The sequence below is a fragment of the Typha latifolia genome, chromosome 2, assembly GCF_019914945.1.
Source record: "Typha latifolia isolate L0001 chromosome 2, TyphaL0001v2, whole genome shotgun sequence".
Taxonomy (NCBI): domain Eukaryota; kingdom Viridiplantae; phylum Streptophyta; class Magnoliopsida; order Poales; family Typhaceae; genus Typha; species Typha latifolia.
This window is the reverse complement of record NC_133087.1, coordinates 2,058,745-2,081,879: the sequence shown is the minus strand read 5'-3', so window position 1 is coordinate 2,081,879 and position 23,135 is coordinate 2,058,745. Positions and strand designations below refer to the sequence as shown.

General features: G+C 37.8%; 3 protein-coding genes and 1 pseudogene across 4 annotated transcripts; 2 read left to right on the top strand and 2 right to left on the bottom strand.

Moving 5' to 3' along the window:
* Positions 1-2,134: 2,134 nt before the first annotated feature.
* On the bottom strand, positions 2,135-4,244 carry LOC140782345 (WUSCHEL-related homeobox 11-like). Its single transcript, XM_073128864.1, has 3 exons — positions 3,528-4,244; positions 2,530-2,705; positions 2,135-2,401 (listed from the first exon to the last, which is right to left on the bottom strand). The coding sequence occupies exons 1-3, from the start codon at positions 4,087-4,089 to the stop codon at positions 2,384-2,386; spliced, it is 756 nt and encodes a 251-aa protein (XP_072984965.1). The 5' UTR covers positions 4,090-4,244; the 3' UTR covers positions 2,135-2,383.
* A 3,991-nt stretch (positions 4,245-8,235) lies between these two features.
* LOC140781029 (phospholipid-transporting ATPase 1-like) lies at positions 8,236-12,648 on the bottom strand (annotated as a pseudogene).
* A 272-nt stretch (positions 12,649-12,920) lies between these two features.
* LOC140781352 (probable calcium-binding protein CML43) lies at positions 12,921-13,343 on the top strand. The gene has a single exon (XM_073127293.1). The coding sequence runs from the start codon at positions 12,921-12,923 to the stop codon at positions 13,341-13,343; it is 423 nt and encodes a 140-aa protein (XP_072983394.1).
* A 6,027-nt stretch (positions 13,344-19,370) lies between these two features.
* On the top strand, positions 19,371-21,828 carry LOC140782880 (uncharacterized). 2 transcript variants are annotated; one of them, XM_073129727.1, is made up of 3 exons: positions 19,371-20,213; positions 20,357-20,827; positions 21,184-21,828. In XM_073129727.1, exons 1-3 carry the CDS (start codon positions 19,874-19,876, stop codon positions 21,411-21,413), a joined length of 1,041 nt encoding a protein of 346 aa, XP_072985828.1. In that variant the 5' UTR covers positions 19,371-19,873; the 3' UTR covers positions 21,414-21,828. The 2 variants fall into 2 exon arrangements, with proteins under 2 accessions (XP_072985828.1, XP_072985830.1); XM_073129729.1 differs by having other exon boundaries at positions 19,484-20,213; positions 20,357-20,680; positions 21,184-21,725.
* Positions 21,829-23,135: the final 1,307 nt, after the last annotated feature.

The window sequence follows — 23,135 nt, the reverse complement described above, 5'->3', positions numbered from 1 at the left end:
ATGTTCAACTAAACATTGACTCTCTACGTGTTAAATGCTAATATACTCAGAAGAGGTTGATAAGTAAAATGATTGTTATACACGTATTCTATTTCCTCAGGGCTTCAAGCTCCTCCAAATTATTAAATCATATGAGAGCATTTTTGTCATGTTAAATAACTTCTCCTTACATAATAATTTTTACTCTATTAATATCAGTATAAATCAACTCATACTTACCATGAACCAGACTTTGCAAGCTTCATTAAAAAAAAAAACCCAAAGAGCTAGTCATTCTCAGTATATAAATTGAACAGCTGAACTAATTCTCTCAAAATATAGGTTGATAAGACTTAATTACTAAGCTATAAGGTGTGAAGTTAACAAAAACAAAAACAAAAGGTATATAGAGAAGTAACACAATATTCAAATCACAATGCGTTACAAGTATATTGGATGATATGGGCGGTGGGGAAAACTCCAAAAAGCTCTACACTCTTTCTTAGGTAATATTCTCATAGAGGTAATATTCTCAGAGCCATCCCATTCCCATGGATGGGTTATAGTGCTTCACAACATTTATGATTCCAATGAATTCCCTGAGGAAGATGATATCATCCAGAGCAGTGAAGTGTAGTGGAAACTGCACGTCTTTCTAGATGAAAGCTAATTGAATTGTATGCAATCAAACTTATTCCAATTAGGTCAAGGCATAGAATATCTGAAGTCTGAACATGGTCATTTTGAGGAATCCTATGCCCCCCACCCCTAACTGAGAAAAATTAAAATGTGCATTTTTTAAGTTTTAACCTTGGAATTATATGCCTTTAGATTTATTTGGAGAAAATAAAAATTATGATAACAGTTGTGCTAGAATTGAAAGAAATTTCTATGAATGTAAATGTGCATATTTTTTTTAATCTCTCTTTATACATCCTCTTGCCCTCATGGGCCTGGCCCAATAGCAAATATAAGAGCCCAACAAAGAATTATTGAGGAGAAAAATAATGAATTAATTTTGTTTAGACCCTTTCAACTATTGCTTATTTTCGCCTACATTTTCTAAATTATTTTTGATATACATAGACCTCCTAAATTATATAAAATATCTAACAGTTGATGGAAAAGGTAAAATGGGCATAAATGTCTCTCTACTTATAACGGTATTTTTTATATTAATATTTCTCTTTTTTTCTTTTATCTAATAATAAGAATATAAAAGTTACAAATTAAAAATAATAGAAAACCAATAGAAGAGGGATTTAAGAGGTTTAATTTCAGTAGCTTATGCAGTCTGTGCGAAAATGATGGATGATTAATTTAGAAAGTCTAACTTGAATTCTTTGGATTCAAGGTAAACTAGTATAATAGTTAGTTTGTGATGTCGCTGTCTGTAATTATTGAAGTATTTTGACTTTACTTAATTACCATGGATACGTTAATGAGATGTAGTAATTACTAGTCAACTCCATTCTTCATGGTATCTAGAACTAGGCGACAAGACCTATTAGTTCTTGTATGTCTTTGGGTAATTAAGGTGAAATTGTAAGCATATCAGAAACATATATATATAACCATATGATTAATTCGGAAAAACTGCAAATTGATTGCTAGAACATCACGTAATTTTCTCTTTGATAAAGGTGAGATATGAACATGGCTATCTCTAATTACAAAACAGTTCTTTGATATAAGTATATATATATATATATATATATATATATATATATATATATATATATCTCACTTTGCTCATGTACTCATACTCATGTTGATGCCATATCGTGCACGTTTCATAAAAAAATATTCTTTATATTTCTTCACAAAATTCCGAGGCATGAATACTACATAGCTATGTACTTTAGAACTTGCTGATATTTTCTAAATTTAATTGGCTATATTTTGTGGTAATTGCCTATACAATATAAGTTATTATACAAACACAATATGAACAGATATATTGGGACATATTCAAAGTTGCAGAAAGATATGAATATCAAGTCCGTAAAATCGAGTTGTTCTTGTTTACAATCAATATTTGATGCTTCCTCAAAATTATTTGATTAACAGATCATCTATCAGAGGGTTAAACTTAAAAGTTCGGACTTTGCGAAAGCAATGAATCATGCATATGGATATATGTAAAGGGCTCAACTGCATGAACATAGAGGATTTCTAAATTTGCTTGCCACGTTATACATATTACATACACATGAAGTCTATAAGAAAACTTAGACTCATGTCCGGACCCTCGACATGGAACTATAATTAAGTACGGGATTGAATAATTAACAGGAGTTGAGAAGAGACATAGATTCAGGCATGCATGCAAGCTTGCTTCTGATCTAGAGACTGAAAGCTAGCTAAAGATCCTTGCTAATTGAAGTGCTCGATAGAGAGCAGACTAAGTAGCCCTTGAAACCTGTAAAGGGATAAGAAATATAGTGGAACTTAGTGATCTTAAGTTATTTCGTAACAAATTACCAACCTTGAAGAAGGAGAAAGACTGTAAAAGAATAATTCTGAGTAAATGTTTAGCAACGAGCTTACCAAGTAGTAACTTTCACCCATCTGCAAGCTGTGCATTAGAATTCCATACTCATTAACAGGAAGAAGCTCCCCAGAGGAATGGACTAGCATGACATCTTGACCAAAGATAGCTCTCAAGTCTATAGGACCCCTTGGAACCTCAGAAGGGACCCCATTGATGAACACAGTGATGGTGGCTATATTGCATGCATTGAAAAGATTTAGCTAGCTAACAATAAATATGTGGAAGTATGCAGATTAATTGGAAGGCTGTGATTCCATAACATTAATATATTAGAAATTTATAGGAATTGTCATGCATGGATTGAAGACTATCATTGCATGTGGAAGAAGGTCATGTATACAAAGTCCAGGTACAAAATAGCATGAGAATCCGATGCTACAAATTGCACGAGGAATCCAATGTTGAAATAATGTCAGCTGCACTTAAAAACTCTAAATATATAGGATAGTATATTGCATCAATACTATCATAACTAATATAGGAAATGATGAACACATATAATATAACAAACTAAAGAAAGAAAAAAAAAACCTCTACAGAATGATGGAAAACAAGAAACAATAATTAATTAAGGCCTCAAAATCCCGTAAACTTCAAATTAAAAAAGAAAAAAAAAATCTGCAAAATTAAAGCTATCTAACTTGTAAGATAAGAGAATATTGATGTGGTCAATTAAGAGAATTTATGAGAAATTCATGTGCTAGCATGATATAGTTAGCATGCATATGGCAAATATTTCATGAAAAAAAAAATCTATATGGTGTGGCCATAATAAAAGACCTTTAGATCTATAGAGGAAATTAGCTAGTGCTAATATTCTATTTCAGGCAAGGGATCTTGTTCTTTAGAACAATATATCCAGTCATGCTCCTCATCCCTAATCAAACACAAAAGTACTCTAATACCACTAAACAAGCCATGCATGCATCTTAAGATATCAAAGTTGGAGGTTAATTTATAGAAGAGAAGCTTGCGAGGCCATGCAAGTACGAACCAGGTTGATAGTACTGAAACTGCGAGGCATGATCCATGAAGCCCATCTGACGAGAGATGGCGAAGAGATCATCCGGGCTATCCTCTCCCACGAAACTAGAGGATGAACAAGAAGTAGCAGATGAAGAAGAGGAAGAAGAAGAAGAAGAAGAAGTCGTAGTAGTAGTCGTCGCCGAAGGAGAAGAGAAGAAGCCTCCATTAAAAGAACTATTAGACGAAGAGCTCGACGACAAAGCACCCTCATAAACAATTGCACCTCCAACTTGTTGCAATCCACCTGAAGCAGCCGCCTGCATCTGCCTCTGCCGACGGCGCGACCTCGACCGCCGGTTCTGGAACCAGTAGAAGACGTTCGCGTCCCCGACGGCGCCGAACTTCTCGAGGAGCTTCCGGATCCTCACAGTCTCATCCTTAGGTGGGTTCACCATCCCACTGTTGAAGATGGACTCGAGTATTAGGATCTGCTCTGGCTTCGGGGTCCACCGGGACCGTGCCGGCTCCGCCGGAGCACGGTCGTTGGCCGAGCCATGGCTAGGGTTGGTGTCAGTCTTGCCTTGTTCCATGAAGAAGAAGAGAAAGAGGAGGAGATCGAGAAGCTAAGTCAATGGTTTTGATAAAGAGGAGTAGTGAGCAGTGACTACTATATCGTTTTATAAATAGACAAAGAGAGAGGAGAGGAGAGGAGAGAGTGACACCAAGACAATATAAATGTTTGCATACACATGCGTGTGCGGCTGAGGTACCTTTATATAGGGCATTGTGTATGGAAGAATGTCTCTTGCTTAGGGTGGTGGAGAGGAGAACAAATAATTAGGGAGTAATTAAGCTCATGCCCTATCCATCCATAATGACTAATATAACCCCTTCCCCCTTTGCTAATTGCTAGTGTAGTGGTTAAACACAACTACAGGCTATATATGCATGCATTTGGAATTTTGGTCATGGATGGATTAATACAACGGGAGAGGGGGACATGTGTGGGTCCCACAAGTTTTGGGGGCATTGACCTTTGGAAGAGGAGGAGGTGGGGTGGGGGGGTTCCATTAGGGTATCTTGGTTCCATTTGGTGTGAAAGCGAAGGGCCAAAGGTGGTGGCATGTGAGGGTTTAAGGGGCGATGCATGGGAATATGGGCCCTTTTTGTTAAATTGTCATACAGCCAAAGGGTGAGAGAATATTTTAAGGTGGGCAGGGGGGCCAGGGGGGGCCTACGACTACGAACCATCCAAGGAATGGTTTAAAGTAACAGGTACCCTTATTTATTAGGGCTGACGTACCTAGTCCACATTCTTTATATTAAGGGCTAATTTTTATTTTTAACGCGGACAGCAGGTAGCAGAAGAAGAATTAAGAAAGTCCAGGGGGTTTTAATTGCAATTTGTAACGCATTGCTGTCCCCCTCCTTGGCCACCCAAAGAGGAGGCGATGCATGGTAGTTCTAAATTTAAAAAATGAATGAAGTTGTCTTTTTATTTATTTTACTCGATCTACTCCTCCTTTACCTCATTGGTGAAAAAACTTTATAATATTCATCTTCTACTGGGTGCTTACTGTAATTATTATCTTCGACGTGCCAATTCATGAAGCTTCCTAGGTAGATGTGGATCGTGTGATATCATTTTTTTTTTCTTCCTCTTAAGTTGTCATGCATGCATGTCATGTCTTGCATGCATTTATGTGTTACAATATTCTTTCCTTTTTGTTATAAATAAAATTTATTATATACATCCATATATATATATATAGCTTTCATTTAGCCGAATTTTAATTTACCCATATTTCCTTTAAATTTAAACACAAACCATCTATCTATGATCACGACTAAGTTGTAATTATTAGTCATCTGTTAGTTGAAACGGATGACTAATATATAGATGGAGGAGCCATTTGGTTATTATTATTTTTTTCTATTTATTTATGATAGCTAATATTAGTGCTAATAAAATATTCTTAGTTTTGGATGAAAAATCTAAGTGATATATTTTGGTATGAATCACAAGGGGTTTAGGGTTTAAATGTTTTAAATTAAAGTATAAATGGATAAGTTAAAATCAAGCTAAACTGCAGTATAACTTGTCCTTCCATGTGGTTGATTTATTATTTTTTTTTTCCTACCCAATAAATAATACCAAATTTTATATGATGCAATTTGAATTTAAATTCGAGAAAACGCATTCGAAACGTCTTTTAACCATATGAACAAAAAATCATAGCTAGAGTAATTTGCCCCCAAGAAACTGAGACAAGACTCATAGAACAAAGAGAAGTGAAAACTATTTAGAGACAAATCCTGATGATCACATGACATTTCTGACACTTGATCTTGTAATAGTGTGTGAGACATATGTCTCTCTTCTTCTTCCCATTGTTATGACTCTCATGAAGTTAATTATTAAACGGTAGAGCGAGATGCATGTGTACATCTTCCTCACCATAACTAGAACTACTCTCCTGGTATTTAATTATCACCATAATTAAACCAAGTAGTCCTCAGATTAACTACTAAGTGCTAGTACTAAGCCAATAGAATTTGGTCAAAACACTTTTGGCCAACAAAGTCAAGAGATGGGTCACATTTTGTCTATTTTGATCATTGTTTTAATATATAAGTTACACATGTAGAGAAGATTCCTAATCCTTTCAACATGTATATGGGCCCTCCATGTGCTATGCTTTTTAGTGCAATCCTGATAGATTAACTTTGTTAGATCTATGCCGGTGTTATAATATGGAAACCTTTCTTAGGTTTTGAATAAAAGACTATCGTTCTCTTTTAGCTTAAGCTTTTAAAACAATAGTTATAAACGGTATCTAAAGCGGTAACCTATGTATTATGATTATGCTTTGAAATATATATAATATATATATATATATATATATATATATATATATATATATGCGAGATGAAACTGTGGATCAAGAGGACAAGCTTTTGGCTGCATGTCGGATGTGGACTAAGTCTAAGAGATCTACTAGCTAATGCATTCATGCATGTCTCCCAAGTTTCCTTCAAATAAAGTAATCTTTCTTTGATACTTAAGTCGAAAGGATTATGAGTATTCATGTGGACTGAGTTGAAACAAACAGTTTATGTTAATGATGAAAAGAGAAGAACTAGACGAGTAGCAAGGTATTAACAAAGATTTGCTCATAGAATGATCTCAAATTATGACATTCCAAAGTTAATTTCTCCGCAAATGAAGCCCTTGTCAAGAAGCCAAAGGTTTTGTAAAGTGATTCTAAAGCTCAATGCATGTGGCCCCAAAAGCCTAACCCAAGATTAGTGGTCCATGTCTCTCAACAACCATCCTTTTATTATCATCACTACATATGAGCGAGCATATATATAACTATTATAATAATAACATTACACTAACAAACATCTCTCTGTTGTTTAGTTGCAGTTTTAGTTATGTCAATTATTTTCCCTAATCTATTTAATTATCTGGAGGCTTGTGATCTCAGGATGAATAGATGTCGGTTTCTTTGATTCCTCACTGACTGCTAATGCCAGATATGTTCAGGTCGGCATAAAGAATCGATCCGTGTAGGACTAAAGATCAAACTATTAGGGTTTCTAATTTTCTTTTTCTTTTTTAATTAGTATGAATAGATAAGATTTAAGTTTTTGGAGTGATGCGTATGATGCTCAATCACTAATCATAGTAAAAGATCTAACAAGTCCTTGTCAAATTAGTGTTCGGCGCAAATTAGATGCTCTATCTTATGCAACTCTTTGAATTATGAGCGCGAATGACTTAGTACTGAATGAATCAACTCGCATCGAATCCGTGCTCAATTTCACTCTGCTGCTGATGCGAGAGGTGAAATTTTCAAATGAACGCATGTTAAGGGTAATTAGGGATTTGTGCAGGCCTTAATTAAATACCGAGGACACGGAGACGTGCAATTTTGCCTAACTTGATTGGGGATGATGATTTGACTCCGCCCGTCATGGAAGGTTAGAGTAGTGGTCGACCAATGCGATCCATTCGTACAACTCTACCTCCCCTCATTAAATAGGGTTAGGGTTAGGGTTTTGGATGTCTCCATCCTAAGCAACAAATGGGCAAAACCCTAACCCTAGCTAGGGTTTATAGTGGCCTCCCACGGACGTTACAGATGTGACAACCAAGGTTTGGGTCACAGGAGTCTCTGCACATTTAAGAATGATGCTAATACCCATGTTGATATTATCTTTGTTTAATCTTCTTCATATATATATATATATATATATATATTAGTATTTTTGCGCAAAAGATTTACTACTACTGGTGTTGTTGTTACTCTTCCACTATAATTAAATCTTAGTTCACATGTGAAATTAAAAAAAATTATTCTGGTGCAAGTCTTTAGCATAACAAGTAAACAATTACTTATCGCATTATTAGTACAGTAATACCTACTTCTTTCTTATTTTCTTTTCTATTCAATATTTTTATATTTACTAATTACTATTTTTTCTTTTAAAAAGACATCACTTTTATCATTTTAATCGCTCCCTCTCTTTCCTCTCTCTTGTCTTTCATCTTTTTATTCATCAATTATAAAAAATATTATAGTTATTCGTTAAATTATCATTTCAACTTTATGTCATATCAAGTATAATTATTACATATTATACTAGATTATAAAAAAAACACAAAAGTAGCTTATACTAGTATTGAATTTATTCCAAGAGTGAACAAAAATAATAACCGAGTAGAAATATGTACATGAATATCCAAATAATAAAAATTTTGTTCATGGAACCTAGCAATGAACATATAATTGAAGTTGTATTCAACTTTGCAAAATAGGCAGCTGCAATAAGAACAGGTTCGCTTAAGAATGAAAGCATTTCTTCTACCAACCCGGTGTATTACACATGAGGATGAGATCCACTTTCGCAGCTCAATCAATTTACAAATAAGTAATAAACCATGTCAGTAAGTGGATGAACAGATTTGTATGGCATTGCTTTGCATATTATTTCAACAAGCCAGCAAACGGGCCGATACCGGAGTAAAAGATAAATCGACAAAGAATAGTGTGCAAACCCTCTGCTACTGTATGTGACAATGTTCTCGTTGGTTTTTCTGACCGAGTGTTCTCATTTAAATGCCCAAACTTGTCCAGTTCTCTGGAAATTTGAATGTCATTGGATATGAAGTACTCAGAGAAAGCCTTCCTAGTACTGTAATGCAGAGAAAGCATAACCATAATAAAACTATTCCGATTACGTGGTAGATTGATCTGAAACAAAAAAAAATGTGGCATTAGCAACTCTGTTCAGTTTTTATACGATAAGGCACCAATTCTACAATTACATATATGAGAGTATACCCATAAAACTCTTTTTACTCAGGTAGCTAACATGATCAGAAATGCAAGCAACTAGAAATAAGTCTGCCACAAATGAAGTGAAGTCATCATTCAGATGCGAGGGAAGTCAATTTAGAGAGAAAAGGACTTACCAGTAACCAGGCTAGTATCTATATGGAGTCTATGATGATTATACAAATGGCTGCTGAAACTATACTTCCCCATATTGATACACGTGACCTCCAGGCTAAGTGGAAGTTTACCAAAATAACTGCTGCAAGGGTCCATATGTCTCCTAAATTAGACCCATCTGTAGTATTCTCTTCTCTCTGTATGCAAAACAAGGGATGCAGAAAATAGCTAAACTCTGCCAAAGGGAATCAACAATACTGAAGATGAACAACTTTAAGTTGTATTTTTCGTCCCTCTGGCCAGCTCCATAGAACCTGGGGGTGCCTCAGTAGTGTCCTCCTACTCGGATCCTTATCAAGAATTCCAACAACAATTGTTGGCAGAGTTGTATATAGAACAGAATATAACATACTGCTCCATTCAGTGATCGCAGTTGTCAGGGCAAAAGCTGTATAAAGAACAGACCTGCGATGACATGGCAAAAGGTTCTTGTTAGGGATCTAAATCCGGATATTGTTATAAGAGAAATTAAAAAGGTAGATCTTGGAATAAGGTGATTATAATTGTCGTAAACAAAGATATATAGTTTGCAGTGACTAATTCGTTGTCTACTACCAACCCACTCTGATATTGATTCAAAATATATGAGAGAACTAGAGAGAATACTAACTTACCTGAAAAGAACAAATACAAATGCAGCATTTTTGTAAAAATTGTACAAGATCATGTAGACCATCCTTAGATAATTCCAATGATCACCGTGGACCAATAAAAGGGGAACAAAAAATCTGAACTGTCCCATAGCAAAATCCGCGGCCATAACAGCCTGCCGTCCCTCTCAAGCACTGATGCCAATCCCAATGTCAGTCGTTTTCATCTTTGAGACATTATTTGCACCTGGATCCCACAGGCTCATCAAATTACTCAAACTGAGAGAATGAAATCATGCCACAACACCTGCAAGTATCTATTGAAGAAAAATATTTGAGATGAGTAGTATCTCCAATATCAAGTCATATCGTCTGTCCTACTCTTTACTAGTGCAACTATTCCATAGGATTACATCACCTGCCTTGGCTAATTTGAACAGCTGCATAATGCAAGCAAAGAAAAACTGAATAAGCATCACTATGTAAACCAAAATTTATGCTAAGGACCGAGAACCAATGTCATTTTAAATTTTAAAAGATTTATGCATATTACCTTTTCTTTCAACTGTGCCTCAAGAATATAAACAAGGCTGCTACCATCAGTTTTTAAAGCAAGAGATATCCTAGAAGATCCAGTTCCTGTTATAGCATCCTGCACCACAGAAGATATTGCTGTGAGTTTTTTAGACATTGTACAGGACTCCCTCGAGTGGCTACTTATTATAATTTGAGTCAATCCATTGGTGATCAGTTTGCAACAATAGCCAATGGAAATAGCAGTTTCTTGCTTGTCCCCTGTTAGAACCCATATGCTAATCCCTGCTTGCCTCAGAGATTCTATGGCATCAGGTACTCCTTTTTGTAGCTTATCTTCAATTCCTGAGGCTCCCAATATATGGATATTGCGTTCTATACTAGTTGCAACAGCTCATAGTAAGTCTCCCCTTCTGCACAATGCTGAACTAGCTCTTTCATAGGCAGATTGCCATAATCAAGCTCGTTCCACTCAACTCGGTCATGCCAATAACTAATGGTCTCAGACCCAGTGATGAGTAACTATGGAAAGGCATCTCGGTGGCATGAACTATGTCAAAACTGAGATTTATCGATGACTCCAAACATTGAGCTGCCTGCACCTTTCACAGATACCTTGACTGTTTCATCACGACATCTGACTATGATTGGCATCCTCTTATCAAAGCCATGGAGACCTAATATGACAAATCTGCGCATTCCATAACACCGAAAAAAAGTTATGAACGAGAAGACGCTTCTCTGTGTTACAGGAGCTGATAAAACTAGAAACTGCAAGGGAACTGATATTCTAGCATAAAAGAATCAAGAAGAAAACATAAATTACAAACCTTTTGCAGGACTCCCTAAAATTTTAGGAAATTGTAACATAATAATACAGTGACAAAGTTTAAAATAAGAAAATGCAAATAAATATAAACTCTTAACTATGGAATAAAATAATAGTCAAACTAGAACAAGGAATATTTAATTTAATGTCCAAATGCTTACTTAGCTAACCATATTCATACTTAACGTCAACAGACAGGGGAGATCAACACCTCAAGCAGTACCAAACCACTATTAGGAATGCTGTTATCTAACAACCATCAATACCTTGTACTAGTCACGGAAGCTGCTGCAACACTCGCTGTCAATCTGAGCAAGAAATGCATAACCACAAATTCTACAACTATTTATGACAGAAACAATGTCAACTGGAAAAACTCATCTACTGATATGAATAGTGCATGCATTCATGCTATTAGAAAGTACCAATATGCGAAGCAAATAGAAGATCAAAATTCAGTCAGGAAAAGGTTGCTAGTCTCAGACTGGCAGCTGTACCGCTTAGGAATTAGGATAGTAAGCAAATCATAATAGCAATCAATGGCAACCTTCTTACTAGCAAAAATAGGAGGAAAGAGAGAATCAAGCAAGCAAAGAAAAATATAGTACCTCTAAGAGTCCCCAAGAACACTAATTACTATGTGACTAGACACTCTACTTTATAATGGAATGGACTCGCATATCACCCGGCGAAGGAGCTACGCTGTCACTGCAATCAGATCCTCCAATACTGAAAATCCATCTGGTAGATTATCCAAAAAAAAGATGTATTTAATCTGCTCCACATCCTCAATTATATTAAAAGACCTACACTGAAACCTTGATTTCAAGCCTCATTATACAAGTTGGCATCCTGCCCAAGGCGGAATTGGGATCATAATCTGGATAACAATCAGCTACATGAGAAACGAGAAGCATACCTGCATTATAGTCCCATAGTAGTTGTCCTACCTCTCGTCGCCACCAGAGTAGCCTCTCTTCCTAAAGAACACTAACCGCCCAACATAATCCGACTAGAATCCCCGATAACAACGTCTCTCTGTTCATACGCGTCTCCGATCGGCTCCTCTTCAACGGAGCCCCTGCGCTATTATATGCATGACCTTTGTCTCCCTCCCGACGTACACCGCAACGCCGATCGCCCACGCCGTGTCCTTGAGCTCGCAACCTCGGAGGACTACATTGGATGGATCAAGCAGGATCCGCCTCCCATCAATGTCCAAATTGGCTTGGAAACCATAGATGTTCCGATTCTGTTGCTCGCATCAAACAACTCCGGCGAGAGCAAGACCAAGCCGCCTGGAAGCAGCTCGTCGGCGAATCTTCTTCTCCAGTGTGCACATTTCTTAACTTCCATCTTTTCAAATTCTTAAACAATATCATGCAATGTTCTTTCGTTTTAGGCCATGTAATCCTCCTCTAATAGCACGGGTGGATTTCAAATAAAAGTAGAGGAATAATTGAGGTGAAGGGATTGATTGGCAACCTCTGCAGCCATTAATAAGCCAAGAAGAATAGATTAGGGTATCGTTAATATAATTACCCGTATCTTAAAAGAATCCAATGTTGGGAATTGGGAGGGCATAGCCTCCCAAAAATCCAAGTCAACTGAATGATAAATTTCGACGACTTGGATGTGGACTTCCTCGAGATTATCAGAGTTGACTTCCAAAGACGTACTCCATGCCGTCCAACTAAAATAATTGGAAGATAGTATTAAAATAGATCATGTTAACCAAAACAATGGGACCATGTACAGTTGTTGTCTCCTTCACCTTGGTCTCGTAGGAAAGCCAATGGCAATTTAACTCCATAAAGCAAAGCATACAAAAGAAAGTTCCATCCAACTTCTTTGAAACTACTACTACTACTACTACTATTTGCCTATTTTTTGCATTTATATATACCTCAGATTCATTTCAAACTCTTTCCAACAACTCCTGAGCCATGTCATCATTTGCCATGCAATTGTTCCACCACCTTGATCATCTCTTTCGCAAGCTCCACTGCTACGCAGTGATCCATGAAGGAGATTTGCATGCCCATGACGCAGAGGAGGTGATGGAAGCCCTCGGATTGCGGAGCGCGAAAGGGTTGGATCAGAGGAGCAAGCATATGGATGAAGCGTACGCACTGATGGAGGAGAAGGAAGCGAGTGAAGAGGAACTGGAGGAGGCTTTTCAAGTGTTTGATGGAGATGGTGATGGGTTGATTAGTGCGGTGGACTTGAGAAGTGTCATGAGGAGGCTGAGGCATGAAGAAGGGATGAGGTTGGAGGATTGCAAGAGGATGATAAGTGCTTATGATCAAGATGGAGATGGTAAGATTAATCGCAAGGAGTTTAGGAACCTTTTAGAACATGCAGTATAGTAGTAGTGGCTTATTCTTGTTCATCATCTATATATATATATATATATATATATATATATATATATATATATATATATATATAATGCTTTATGTCATGGTAACCAGGAAGAATATATCAAATTTTCAATAGCACTTTCATATTATGGGCCCAAATACAATTAAAAATGGAAGGCCCACTAAAGCATTTTGCATCGGGTGAGAGCCGAATATAACTTTAAATTAAGCATATTAAAATTAAATTAAAGATATAAGATTTTTGTTTACATTAGTTTACCTATTTAACACAATAGGTACTACTACATCTTGAAACAAATGAATTTAATCCTATTTGAGCCGTAGTATGACTGCGCTTCTTTTGTTGTTGTAACTGGCCCATGGGCCTTAATCCATGGCCTTCATACATATTCCTTTTTCTAATAAGAATTATACTTGGACGATAGTATGATACTTGACACTAATAGATGGAGAATGTGAAACTACTCATTTATTTTATGTTAAAAAATAAGAGTAAAGTATATAATAATAATAATAAATAGCTACTTTAAACTATTCACGCCCAAATGGGTAGGTTACAAGATCACATCACAAACTCACAAGCTCTCAACTAACAAAATACGGATGTTTCCACCGACTACTTAGTTTAATAAGGTAATGATGGGAAAAAGTTACTCCTCCGAGCCTAACTCTAACTACATAGCCAAAAAAAATTCTAAAACAAAACTAATACTCTTCCAATTCCCACGCACCGAAAGCTCCATCATCCATCCGTGACAAAGACCAACACGAGACCTCCCTTATAGATAGATAGTTAGTTAGTTAGTCCAAATGACTAATTAAGAGCCTCATTAGATTCTTATTAAATCAAATACTAGGTTAATTAATCAACTCAGTATCGTCGTAGAAATTTTTATTCTTTTAACACATCACCTCACTCTTTTAAGGGAATAAAAACCCGTGACAGGTTTAGGTAACCGGAATGACATTGATAGGAGAGTAGCCAGTGTGCCTTTTTTTTTCCCCCCCCCAGTTAATTTATTAGCAAATCTGGCCTCCAATTTCAAAGTTTGGTTGCAAATTTGTCGAATTGCGTGGAGGGGTATGGAAGTTTTTGGATTCTTGGAAATGTAATCATCTGGAGTTAAAAAGAAGAGGATCAATTAAATCATGGGATTAAATTAGTGGTGATAAGGACCAAGGATTGTAGTCTCTAGGTAGGGAGGACCTCGTGCATCAGATTAATTAGATTGATTCCTTTTGCCATCATCCATGGTCCTACTCAAAATACTGACAACATTCGCTTGTCTGCTTATGCAAAGATTAGTAAGTAGATAATCTATATTTTGGACTTTATATTTCCACTATTCGGGTATTTAATGTTTTTTCTTTTTCTTCTCATAGAATGCGGATGATGTTGCCATGTATTATCATGTATTATATAATCTTATTTAACCAACGGGGATTGAGATTCCCCGCGAGTTGTTCTTAGTACTAGTTTTAATCCTTCAATCTCATGTATTTGATTTTAAGCGGGATCGCGGGGAGGGATCAAATTCTATACGCCAATGTATTAATCTTATAATTTTCTATATTTAATTTATGGAATGAGCATTTTTTTTAAAAAGAAAGAGAAAAAAAAAAAAAAAAGGGGAACACCTCAGTTGGGTCCACCAAAAATATAGTGGTCGAGTGGGAGAACAAATGAGGCAATGCAAAGATCTTTTGACACCAAGTTAATTGGGCCATCTCAGCTGGTCGGCCGCCGGCTCTGTCCCTGAACACGTGGTCGGAGGATCAAAGTAGCCAGAAATGCCAAACAGCGGAAGAGAAGGATTTTATTGGCTTCATCTGGCGAGCTGCAACTTATTTTTTTTTCTCATCCTACTACTCACTCTGACGGCGATGGAGACGTCCACATAATTTTCCCTTCTCCTAACTCTCGTTTTTAACTTTTTTTTTTTAATCTTAAACTGCATGTCAGGAGGTGGGAATTACCTCATCTCCCAATAAATCCTCACATGTTAACACTGGAATCCCCTGTTTGTTTATTATGCTTAATTAGTTAGGCTGGCTAGCGATCCACCATTAAGGAGTATTTTAAGTATGTAGCTGTGACTTGTACGTGCTTGTAATACGATCGAGGTGGACCCCTTGGAACTAAAGTCGGTGCATGGGAGTACGTAGTTTGTATATATATACATTCTCCAAAGCTTGGATTAATGGGAAATTAAGAGTAGTTTGATGTCTTATTGGTGTTCTTGGAGACAACAAAGTGCGGCACTCAATGAACTATGAAAGAGCATCCTAGGAAAGTGGACATGCAACATAAAAGCATGATAAAAATTGGAATTAAAAAATAAATAAAACATCTCGAATAAGAGCCCCTTATCGGAGCTAGGTATCCAAAAAGATGTTTGTACTCACGTAAGGTAAAGCTCTTCTTGATGCTATCACGCGAAAAGAGCGAGTGCGTGGGGGCCGGGACTTAATTGGCGGTGATTGCCGTTATTGGATGCTCTCATGCAACAGTTGCTTCGTCACCACCCCTAACCAACCCTTTTCGTTGATCAGTTAAAGTTAAATTCATTTTTTTGAGTCTTTTATATACTTGCATACAATATTAAAAATATATATAATTGAGGAAAAGAAAGGGACGATGAATTAAGGAGAGAGGAGGAAAAAAAAAAAAAGGTTAAAAAAGAGAAGGAAGTGGGGCCCAACCGTCCGCTTCCCAGCAGGAACTGAATCCTAGTCTGATATTATTCTCACCGGCCCTTCCCCCTCCCCACCGCTTCCTCTTTAACGCTCTCTCCCTCCCACGTCCACCTTCGTTACGGTTTCAACAAAATTAAATTCCGAGAACCCCCCTCTCCTTCCCCCTCCCACACCAAACAGCACGTCCCCCCGCACACGTGTCACTCGCTCTTCGAGGCACACGTGTGTGAGCGGAAGGGAAATTTAAAAAAAAAAAGAAAAGAAAAAAGAAGGTGAAACCGCCATTTGGATACGGCCAAACCCGAGGTGACCGGACCGCACTACTAAACGACGGAAGGACAGAAGAGAAGAGAGCCAGAGAGGAGAGGAGAGGAGAGGAGAGGAGAGGAGTAATAAGAAGATAACGGAAGAGACGAAAGGTTATCAAACGGTTCCGTTAGGTGAAGCGTGTCAGGGTCACACGTGCCGCACGTCAAAGCTGACCCCGTGTGTCAGCTCCTTTTGTCGTCTTCCTCACAGTGGCTGTACCGGAAATTGGGTAGAGATTTCTCTCCCTCTCTCTCCTCTGCTCTGGAGATCCGAGGCAATGAAAAGGAGATCTCTTTTTTCTCTTCCTTTATTCTCTCTCTCTCTCTCTCTCTCTTAACATTTCTCTCTAACTTATTCGTAAAAAGCTCTTCCTATATTTCTATAAATCAACTCTTCTTCGTATTCTATTCTAAACGTACGTGTTACAGGCTCAGAGCTTTATAATATATAGAAGAATAGACGACGGACGTAACAAAATAAGTACGTTAAAGGAGGGTGTTTAATTTTGCAAATAAGGCTTGATATTAAATAAGAAAAATAAATAACTTAATTACAAAGGGTAAAAAGAAATTAACGAAGGATATATATATATATATATATAGAGGTATTAGGAGGGAGAAGGGGGTGTGAGGGGAAAGGGGGAAACAAGTTGCTTGGCTGTCTCCCTGACACATGCAATAATCGAGTTACAGTCAAACAAGTACTTACCTTCATGGCCCTACTACTAGGATAAGGATGAACACCCTAACATATCATATCAAACTATACATCTTTCCCACAATACTATTGGTTTCTAAATATAGTAAACATAAGTACCATAATACGATAAATCAGTAAATATAACTCTTCTTTTTCTTTTTCTTTTTCTTTTTCTTCTTGTTGGTATTTTAATAATTTCTGGGGGACTCTGTTAATTTGCATGGAAACTTTCACTTTATTTTATAAGCACATTGAGTTCTTTAGGAAACTATTTCCCATTCTTTTGGGGGAGGGGGCAGAGGGAGTAGACCTAATGTGGTCCTCCGCGCCACAAGTAATTCATGTCAGTGACGAGGAGTATTAAGGTTCTGTGTTTCATATATATCCACAGTAATGGAACATAGAAAAAGATATTTACTGGAGTGAGTTGAAGTGAGGGTCCATTCAACTTCATGATCGTTGGAGTTGGGTAGTTCAACAAATTACATGATTGAGATAGCTAAATGAGGAGGGACCCATTAAGCTGTGTGATATTTATTAGCATTCTTCATCAATTTAATGAGAAAATTGAGGGTTATAAGATGACATATTGATGGCATAATGTCTGTATGAGATGACCTTACTCTCTCTAATGATCAAATTAGAGCTCCTAAAATTAATCACATAATTATCACGTGACATATTTAACCAACAAAATAAATTGACAACCAATTCATGAAAAATTGCCTTTAGAGGTTTTACATAGCTTTGAGATGGTCTAGGAGTTCATGTAAATAAATATAATCATTTTCTTTATCGATATCTCACCCATTTAAGAATCCAGGTACTACTTAATAGAAACGCCTTTAATTTATACTTCTTTGGAAGTTAATTATAAGATCATAACGTATAGATATATAATCAATAAGATTAAGTTAAAAAAGAAACAGGTGAAGAGTTCATTAGGTCAATAAAAGAGGCTATATGGAGCTTTTCTAACGAAATTTAGTGGCTGCTTTTTAATATTTACACACATGGGTCGGCAGTTCTCCATGATCTCATATCATCATCTACTTTACTCTCAACTGCTCCCCACCTAAATGTACATCATCAGGACAAAAAATAGCTCTTAATTAATAGTATTAGTACCATAGTTATTTACAGTGATCTCTTTATTTGCAAACCTTCTCCAAGACCACTGTTTGTTGTTGGTCTTTTATGTGGAAATCATAATGCAACAATATACTCGTTATGTTAGTGGAAAGAGAGATGATTTTAGTGACCTAGTGGGGAATATTTTTGTGTGGTGGTAAACAATTTATCTTTAAATTTTCCTTTGCAAAAAAAGATAAGTTTTTTTTTTTTTTTTTTGGGATCATATTATAAGTATAGCGGCCGCAAAGTTCCTTAGTTTTATTTATGTTATTTAGAAGCAATTAGGAGTAGAAGCATCTTAATCCAATGGACAAGGATGAAGTGGACTGCCATTTTAAAAAGAGAGTTGCAGGATAAAAAGGCAAGGTGATATGATTCAAGCAGTAAAATTTGACTCCAAAAAGACAAAGATAAGGTGTTGGAAACTTGATTAAGGCTTCATTGGCTTTTACACACAGTGTTGAAACTGTTTGCTTGACTGGTGAACTAATATCAAGTGTTCAAAAGACAGTGCATTAAAACAATGTAACATGAGAATAGAAAAGTCTAACCATCAATGAAACATATGTTACAATAATTTCTCAACAAAAATAAGAGCCCACTAAAATGGTGATAACCATGCTTGCATAAACTAGAAAGGACAAAAGAGGAAGGAGGATAGACTGGCACTCCTCTAGTTGTAAAATACCAACTAAAAAAAAAAATAATAAGAAGAAGAAGAAGAAGAAGAGGAGGAGAGCTATCAATTCTTAGCATGCTTAAGAGGAGCCCTTGCTTTGGTCTGTTAACCTGCATTAGTAGCTGCCGTAGCAAATAAATAGTCTTTTAAGTTGCACAAAAGATGATCAAACCTAGGAGAGAAAAGCTCACCAAAAAGTACATGCTGCACTACTTTAGCATTCATTAGTAGCTAGAGTTCATTCATGTCCTGATTCCTGAGAGAGACCCCATTTAAGTCTTTCTAAATATTTTAATTCAAGTTCCCCATAAAGAAGAGGAGTTGTTTAAGATAAGACTAGAACAGAGGCAGTTATATGCAAAAAGGGGGGAGAAGAAAAAGAAAGAAAGGAGGGTGGAGGTGCAAAAATAAAAAGTAAATGGGAGTTAAAGTATCACAGTACATTTTACTATTTCCCCCCTATCATGTCCTTTAATTTTTAGTTTTTCTAAGAACGCAGGGAGTGGTGGGGGTGGCAAAGAGACAAGAGAGTTCTGGTGGTTTTGTCAAGGTGGAGAGGGACAGAGGCAGCTCTGATATAAGAGTGGTGAGGACTTCCAACCCACACGAGCGGCCTCCCCTTTTGAATTTGTGCATGCGACCCCCAATGCCCAAGTGAAGCAGAGAGAAGAGAGATCACAAATAACAAGAGAGAAAGAGAGGGAGAGAGAGAGAGACCCGTGTGGATTTCTTCCACCGAGGCTATTAGTTTTTTTTTTCCCTTCTTCTACGGTTCTTCTCGTAAACAGCTTCTTTGGTTTCTCCCATTCACCTGTCTCTGAAAGCTCTCTGTGTTAAAATAATAGTGTGATAAAAATCCTTCCTTTTCCTTTTTCTGGAGGTGTTTGGATTGAGGTTTCTGAGCAAACCCATCAAGGAGAGAGAGAGAGAGAGAGAGAGAGAGAGAGAGAGAGAGAGAGAGCGGCTAAAGTTCTTTCATACATTCCTGGTAATAACTATGGCACCTCAGCAGCTCAAGTCTTCACCTGAGATGGGTTTCTTTTCCCCTGCCCCACCGCCGCCACATCCACCTCCCACTTTTCATGGGTCTTTGGGTTCTCCCTCTAAGGAGAGGGAATGCAGGAGCTCTGAGGTGAGCTTCGCAAATTTCCAGGGGCTTAATGAGAAGGGCAACCAGAGCGAGGAGGACGAAGGTGACAACCATGAGAATGGACATCCCAAGCTATGTGCCAGAGGCCACTGGAGGCCAGCAGAGGATGCCAAGCTCAAGGAGCTTGTTTCCTTGCATGGGCCCCAGAACTGGAACCTGATTGCTGAGAAACTTGAAGGGAGATCAGGTATCAAAACTAATCAAGCTATGGTCTTTTTTTTTCTCTTTACTGGTTATTGTGTGAAATCATTAAGAAAAATACGATCTTGGAAGCTAAAAATTGGTTTGTTTATTTCTTCTTTCTGTGTTTTGGTATTTGATTTTGAACAGGGAAGAGCTGCAGACTGAGGTGGTTCAATCAACTGGACCCAAGGATCAACAGGAGGGCTTTTAGTGAGGAGGAAGAAGAGAGGCTTTTGGCTGCCCATAGGCTGTATGGTAACAAATGGGCACTGATAGCTAGGCTATTCCCTGGGAGGACAGACAATGCTGTGAAGAACCATTGGCATGTGATCATGGCCAGGAAGCACAGAGAGCAGTCCAGCAGCGCTTACAGGAGGAAGGCATCAAGATCATGCAACCCGCCTTCTTCTTCCTCCTCTCAAGCTCCACCTAAAAGGGTGGAGGTGAGCAGCAGCAACAATGCATGCAGTGGTGAGTCCACCATCACCAGCAACAGAGATGAGTCTGCATCTACTTGCAAAGATATCTCCCTTAACTCATTCACAAGTAGTGTAATCCCTGGCTTCCATGCCAGATATAGCCCACCACAACAACCACACTACTATGAGATCCATATGGGTATGTTACTTTCTCTTTTCCCCCCATTTTTCCCTCTATTTTCATACAGTTTGAAGCCTATTCATGGGTTCTTGTGCTTTCCCTCTCTGGTTCTTAAATGTCCTGTTATGTTTTAAGAATCTTTAATTGGGATTTATTTCCTTTCGCCCCTGGCCAAGGGCCTCGTTGAATGATTGACTCCATATTTTCCAATGGGCCCCTTGTTGAAGGCTGCCTAGTTTTAACTTTTTTTTTTCCCCTGTCATGTTTGCTGTGATGGCTGAGAGATCTTTGGTAACTTTTTTCCCTTTTTTTTTTTGTGTGTGGTTCTGATGGGCTTCCTTTTTCCATTATAAAATCTTTCTTACTTCTCGCAGGCTCTGATGAAAAGCTGGTTGCTGCAAGAAATGGATTTCCTCATGGTTACCCCATGATGTTTGCCCCTGGTAATGAGCAACCTCACTACTACTATCCAACCCCTCAGGCTTCACCAACTGAGTCAGTTGCTAACCATCAGAAGAGTGCATGGGTTCATGGTGAAGCAGATCACCAGAAAGAGAAGATCACCTTGCCCTTCATTGACTTCCTTGGTGTGGGAGCAACATAGAGTGTGTGTGTGGGGGGGAGGGGGAGGGGGGGGGGTTGCATCTCTAATGTATAGGAGATCTACAGAGGAAGGAAGAAATATTATAAGAAGTAAAAAAGTATTAAAAAAAAAAACCTGGAAAGAGAAAGGAAGGGAGGGGTGGGGTGAGGAAGGTGGGAAGGTTAAATTGCTCATCAAAAGTAGCACCTAGTTTTGTTGCTGGTGATCCTCTCCTCTCTTTGACTCTTCTGGAGGTTGTTAGCAAACTAAAATGCAGTGAACTTGGGCACAGGATTCAAGTAATGAGATGCTGCTGTTTTCCTATCCCTGTAATCTGTTGTTGACCTGAAGTCGTAATCTCTCAGTGCATGTCACTGTCCATCATTGAATCAAATGAGCAATCTAATTAGTAGGCTACTAGGTCTATCACTACTTACTATGTCAATTTCTACAAGTCTTCTATGTTCATAGATATGTATGAACCAGGGATATGATGCATTTTGTCATTGCTCTGATGGCCTAATTCACTTCCAAAACAAGTCATTATCACCATTTGCAAGCTACATCTCACTGAAGCAGACTTTTTCTTGAATGTTCGATCTTCCATGGACCACATCAGACAGAAGTACAACCACCTAGTATGATTGGTTGCTAAATATGGTTAAGGTGATAGAAATCCACAGTTGTCTATGTAGCTTATCCCTGTTCAAAAGAATAATTTTTGTGTTCACATGGTATCAACCAAAGTTCTTATACCGTGTGGAGCCACAAAGTAGATTAAACTATTTGAGCTGATCGAGAACAACGAGTTCAATATGTTTTAGTCACCTCTTTTCTTGACTTTTTAATGGATGAACATATCAGGCAGTGCCAGGTGTTATTGCTGGGTTTAGTTGGAATCACCGAGTTAGTTCAGCTGCTTTTTATCTTATACAAAGTGCAATGCTACCTGAATGGTAAAAAGTTTGGCACATCAAATTGGAAGGCCAATTTACTCCACTATCCTAACTTCTATCAGTCATGGCAGGAAATTAACAGCCTGCAAGATCTTAATAAAACTGACAGAGGAGCTGCACTAGTTGCATGACTTTAGTTTGATTATTTATTAAACTGATTGTGTACCTGACAAGTATAATATATATCTCATGACTTGCAGCACCATTTACACAAGACATCAATTCAAAGAAGGGCTAACTCTCTCTCCCCCACACCTGGAGTTTAATTCCAAACCAACTTTCCAAAGGCATCAAAGCAGGCAGACCTTTTAAGGACACACCACCAACCCTCCCCCTCTCTGAGCAAATGAGCTCTCCTTTCAAAAAGTCCACAACTCTCTCTCTCTCTCTCTCTCTCTCTCTCTCTCTCTCTCTCTCCTCTCTAATAAGTGCTGATCCAATTTCTGGAGGGTAAAAGATAGGCTAAGGCATTCCAAGTGGAGCCCTGGCTGCCTCAGTGGGAACCAACCAAACCAGAAGGAACAGTGACACCTCCCACCACGCCCTAAAACTACAGGGGAGGGTCTTCCTTTTTGGGGTAAGACCCCCCCTTCATGGGGAGCTAAGGTTTTGTAGCTGATATGGCACAAAAACCTAGAAGGTCATGATTCCACTGTCTATATATGGCAACATAACAGGATGCGGGGTTAGGCAAGTAAAGTCACTTGCTCTTGTTTCCTTTCCCCATCTGATATCCATTGGTGGCTCAGAGGTACTGAGCTGCTGACTACCCCCATCCCACAATCAT

What these genes read in the sequence shown, in the direction of transcription:
- LOC140781352 (XM_073127293.1), top strand. Translation starts at nt 12,921, where the DNA reads ATGTCATCATTTGCCATGCAATTGTTCCACCACCTTGATCATCTCTTT.
- LOC140782880 (XM_073129727.1), top strand. Translation starts at nt 19,874, where the DNA reads ATGGCACCTCAGCAGCTCAAGTCTTCACCTGAGATGGGTTTCTTTTCC. An exon ending in GAAACTTGAAGGGAGATCAG is followed by an intron (nt 20,214 to 20,356) that starts GTATCAAAACTA and finishes GATTTTGAACAG; the next exon opens with GGAAGAGCTGCAGACTGAGG. An exon ending in CTACTATGAGATCCATATGG is followed by an intron (nt 20,828 to 21,183) that starts GTATGTTACTTT and finishes TACTTCTCGCAG; the next exon opens with GCTCTGATGAAAAGCTGGTT.
- LOC140782345 (XM_073128864.1), bottom strand. Translation starts at nt 4,089, where the DNA reads ATGGAACAAGGCAAGACTGACACCAACCCTAGCCATGGCTCGGCCAAC. An exon ending in GTTTCAGTACTATCAACCTG is followed by an intron (nt 2,706 to 3,527) that starts GTTCGTACTTGC and finishes CATGCAATATAG; the next exon opens with CCACCATCACTGTGTTCATC.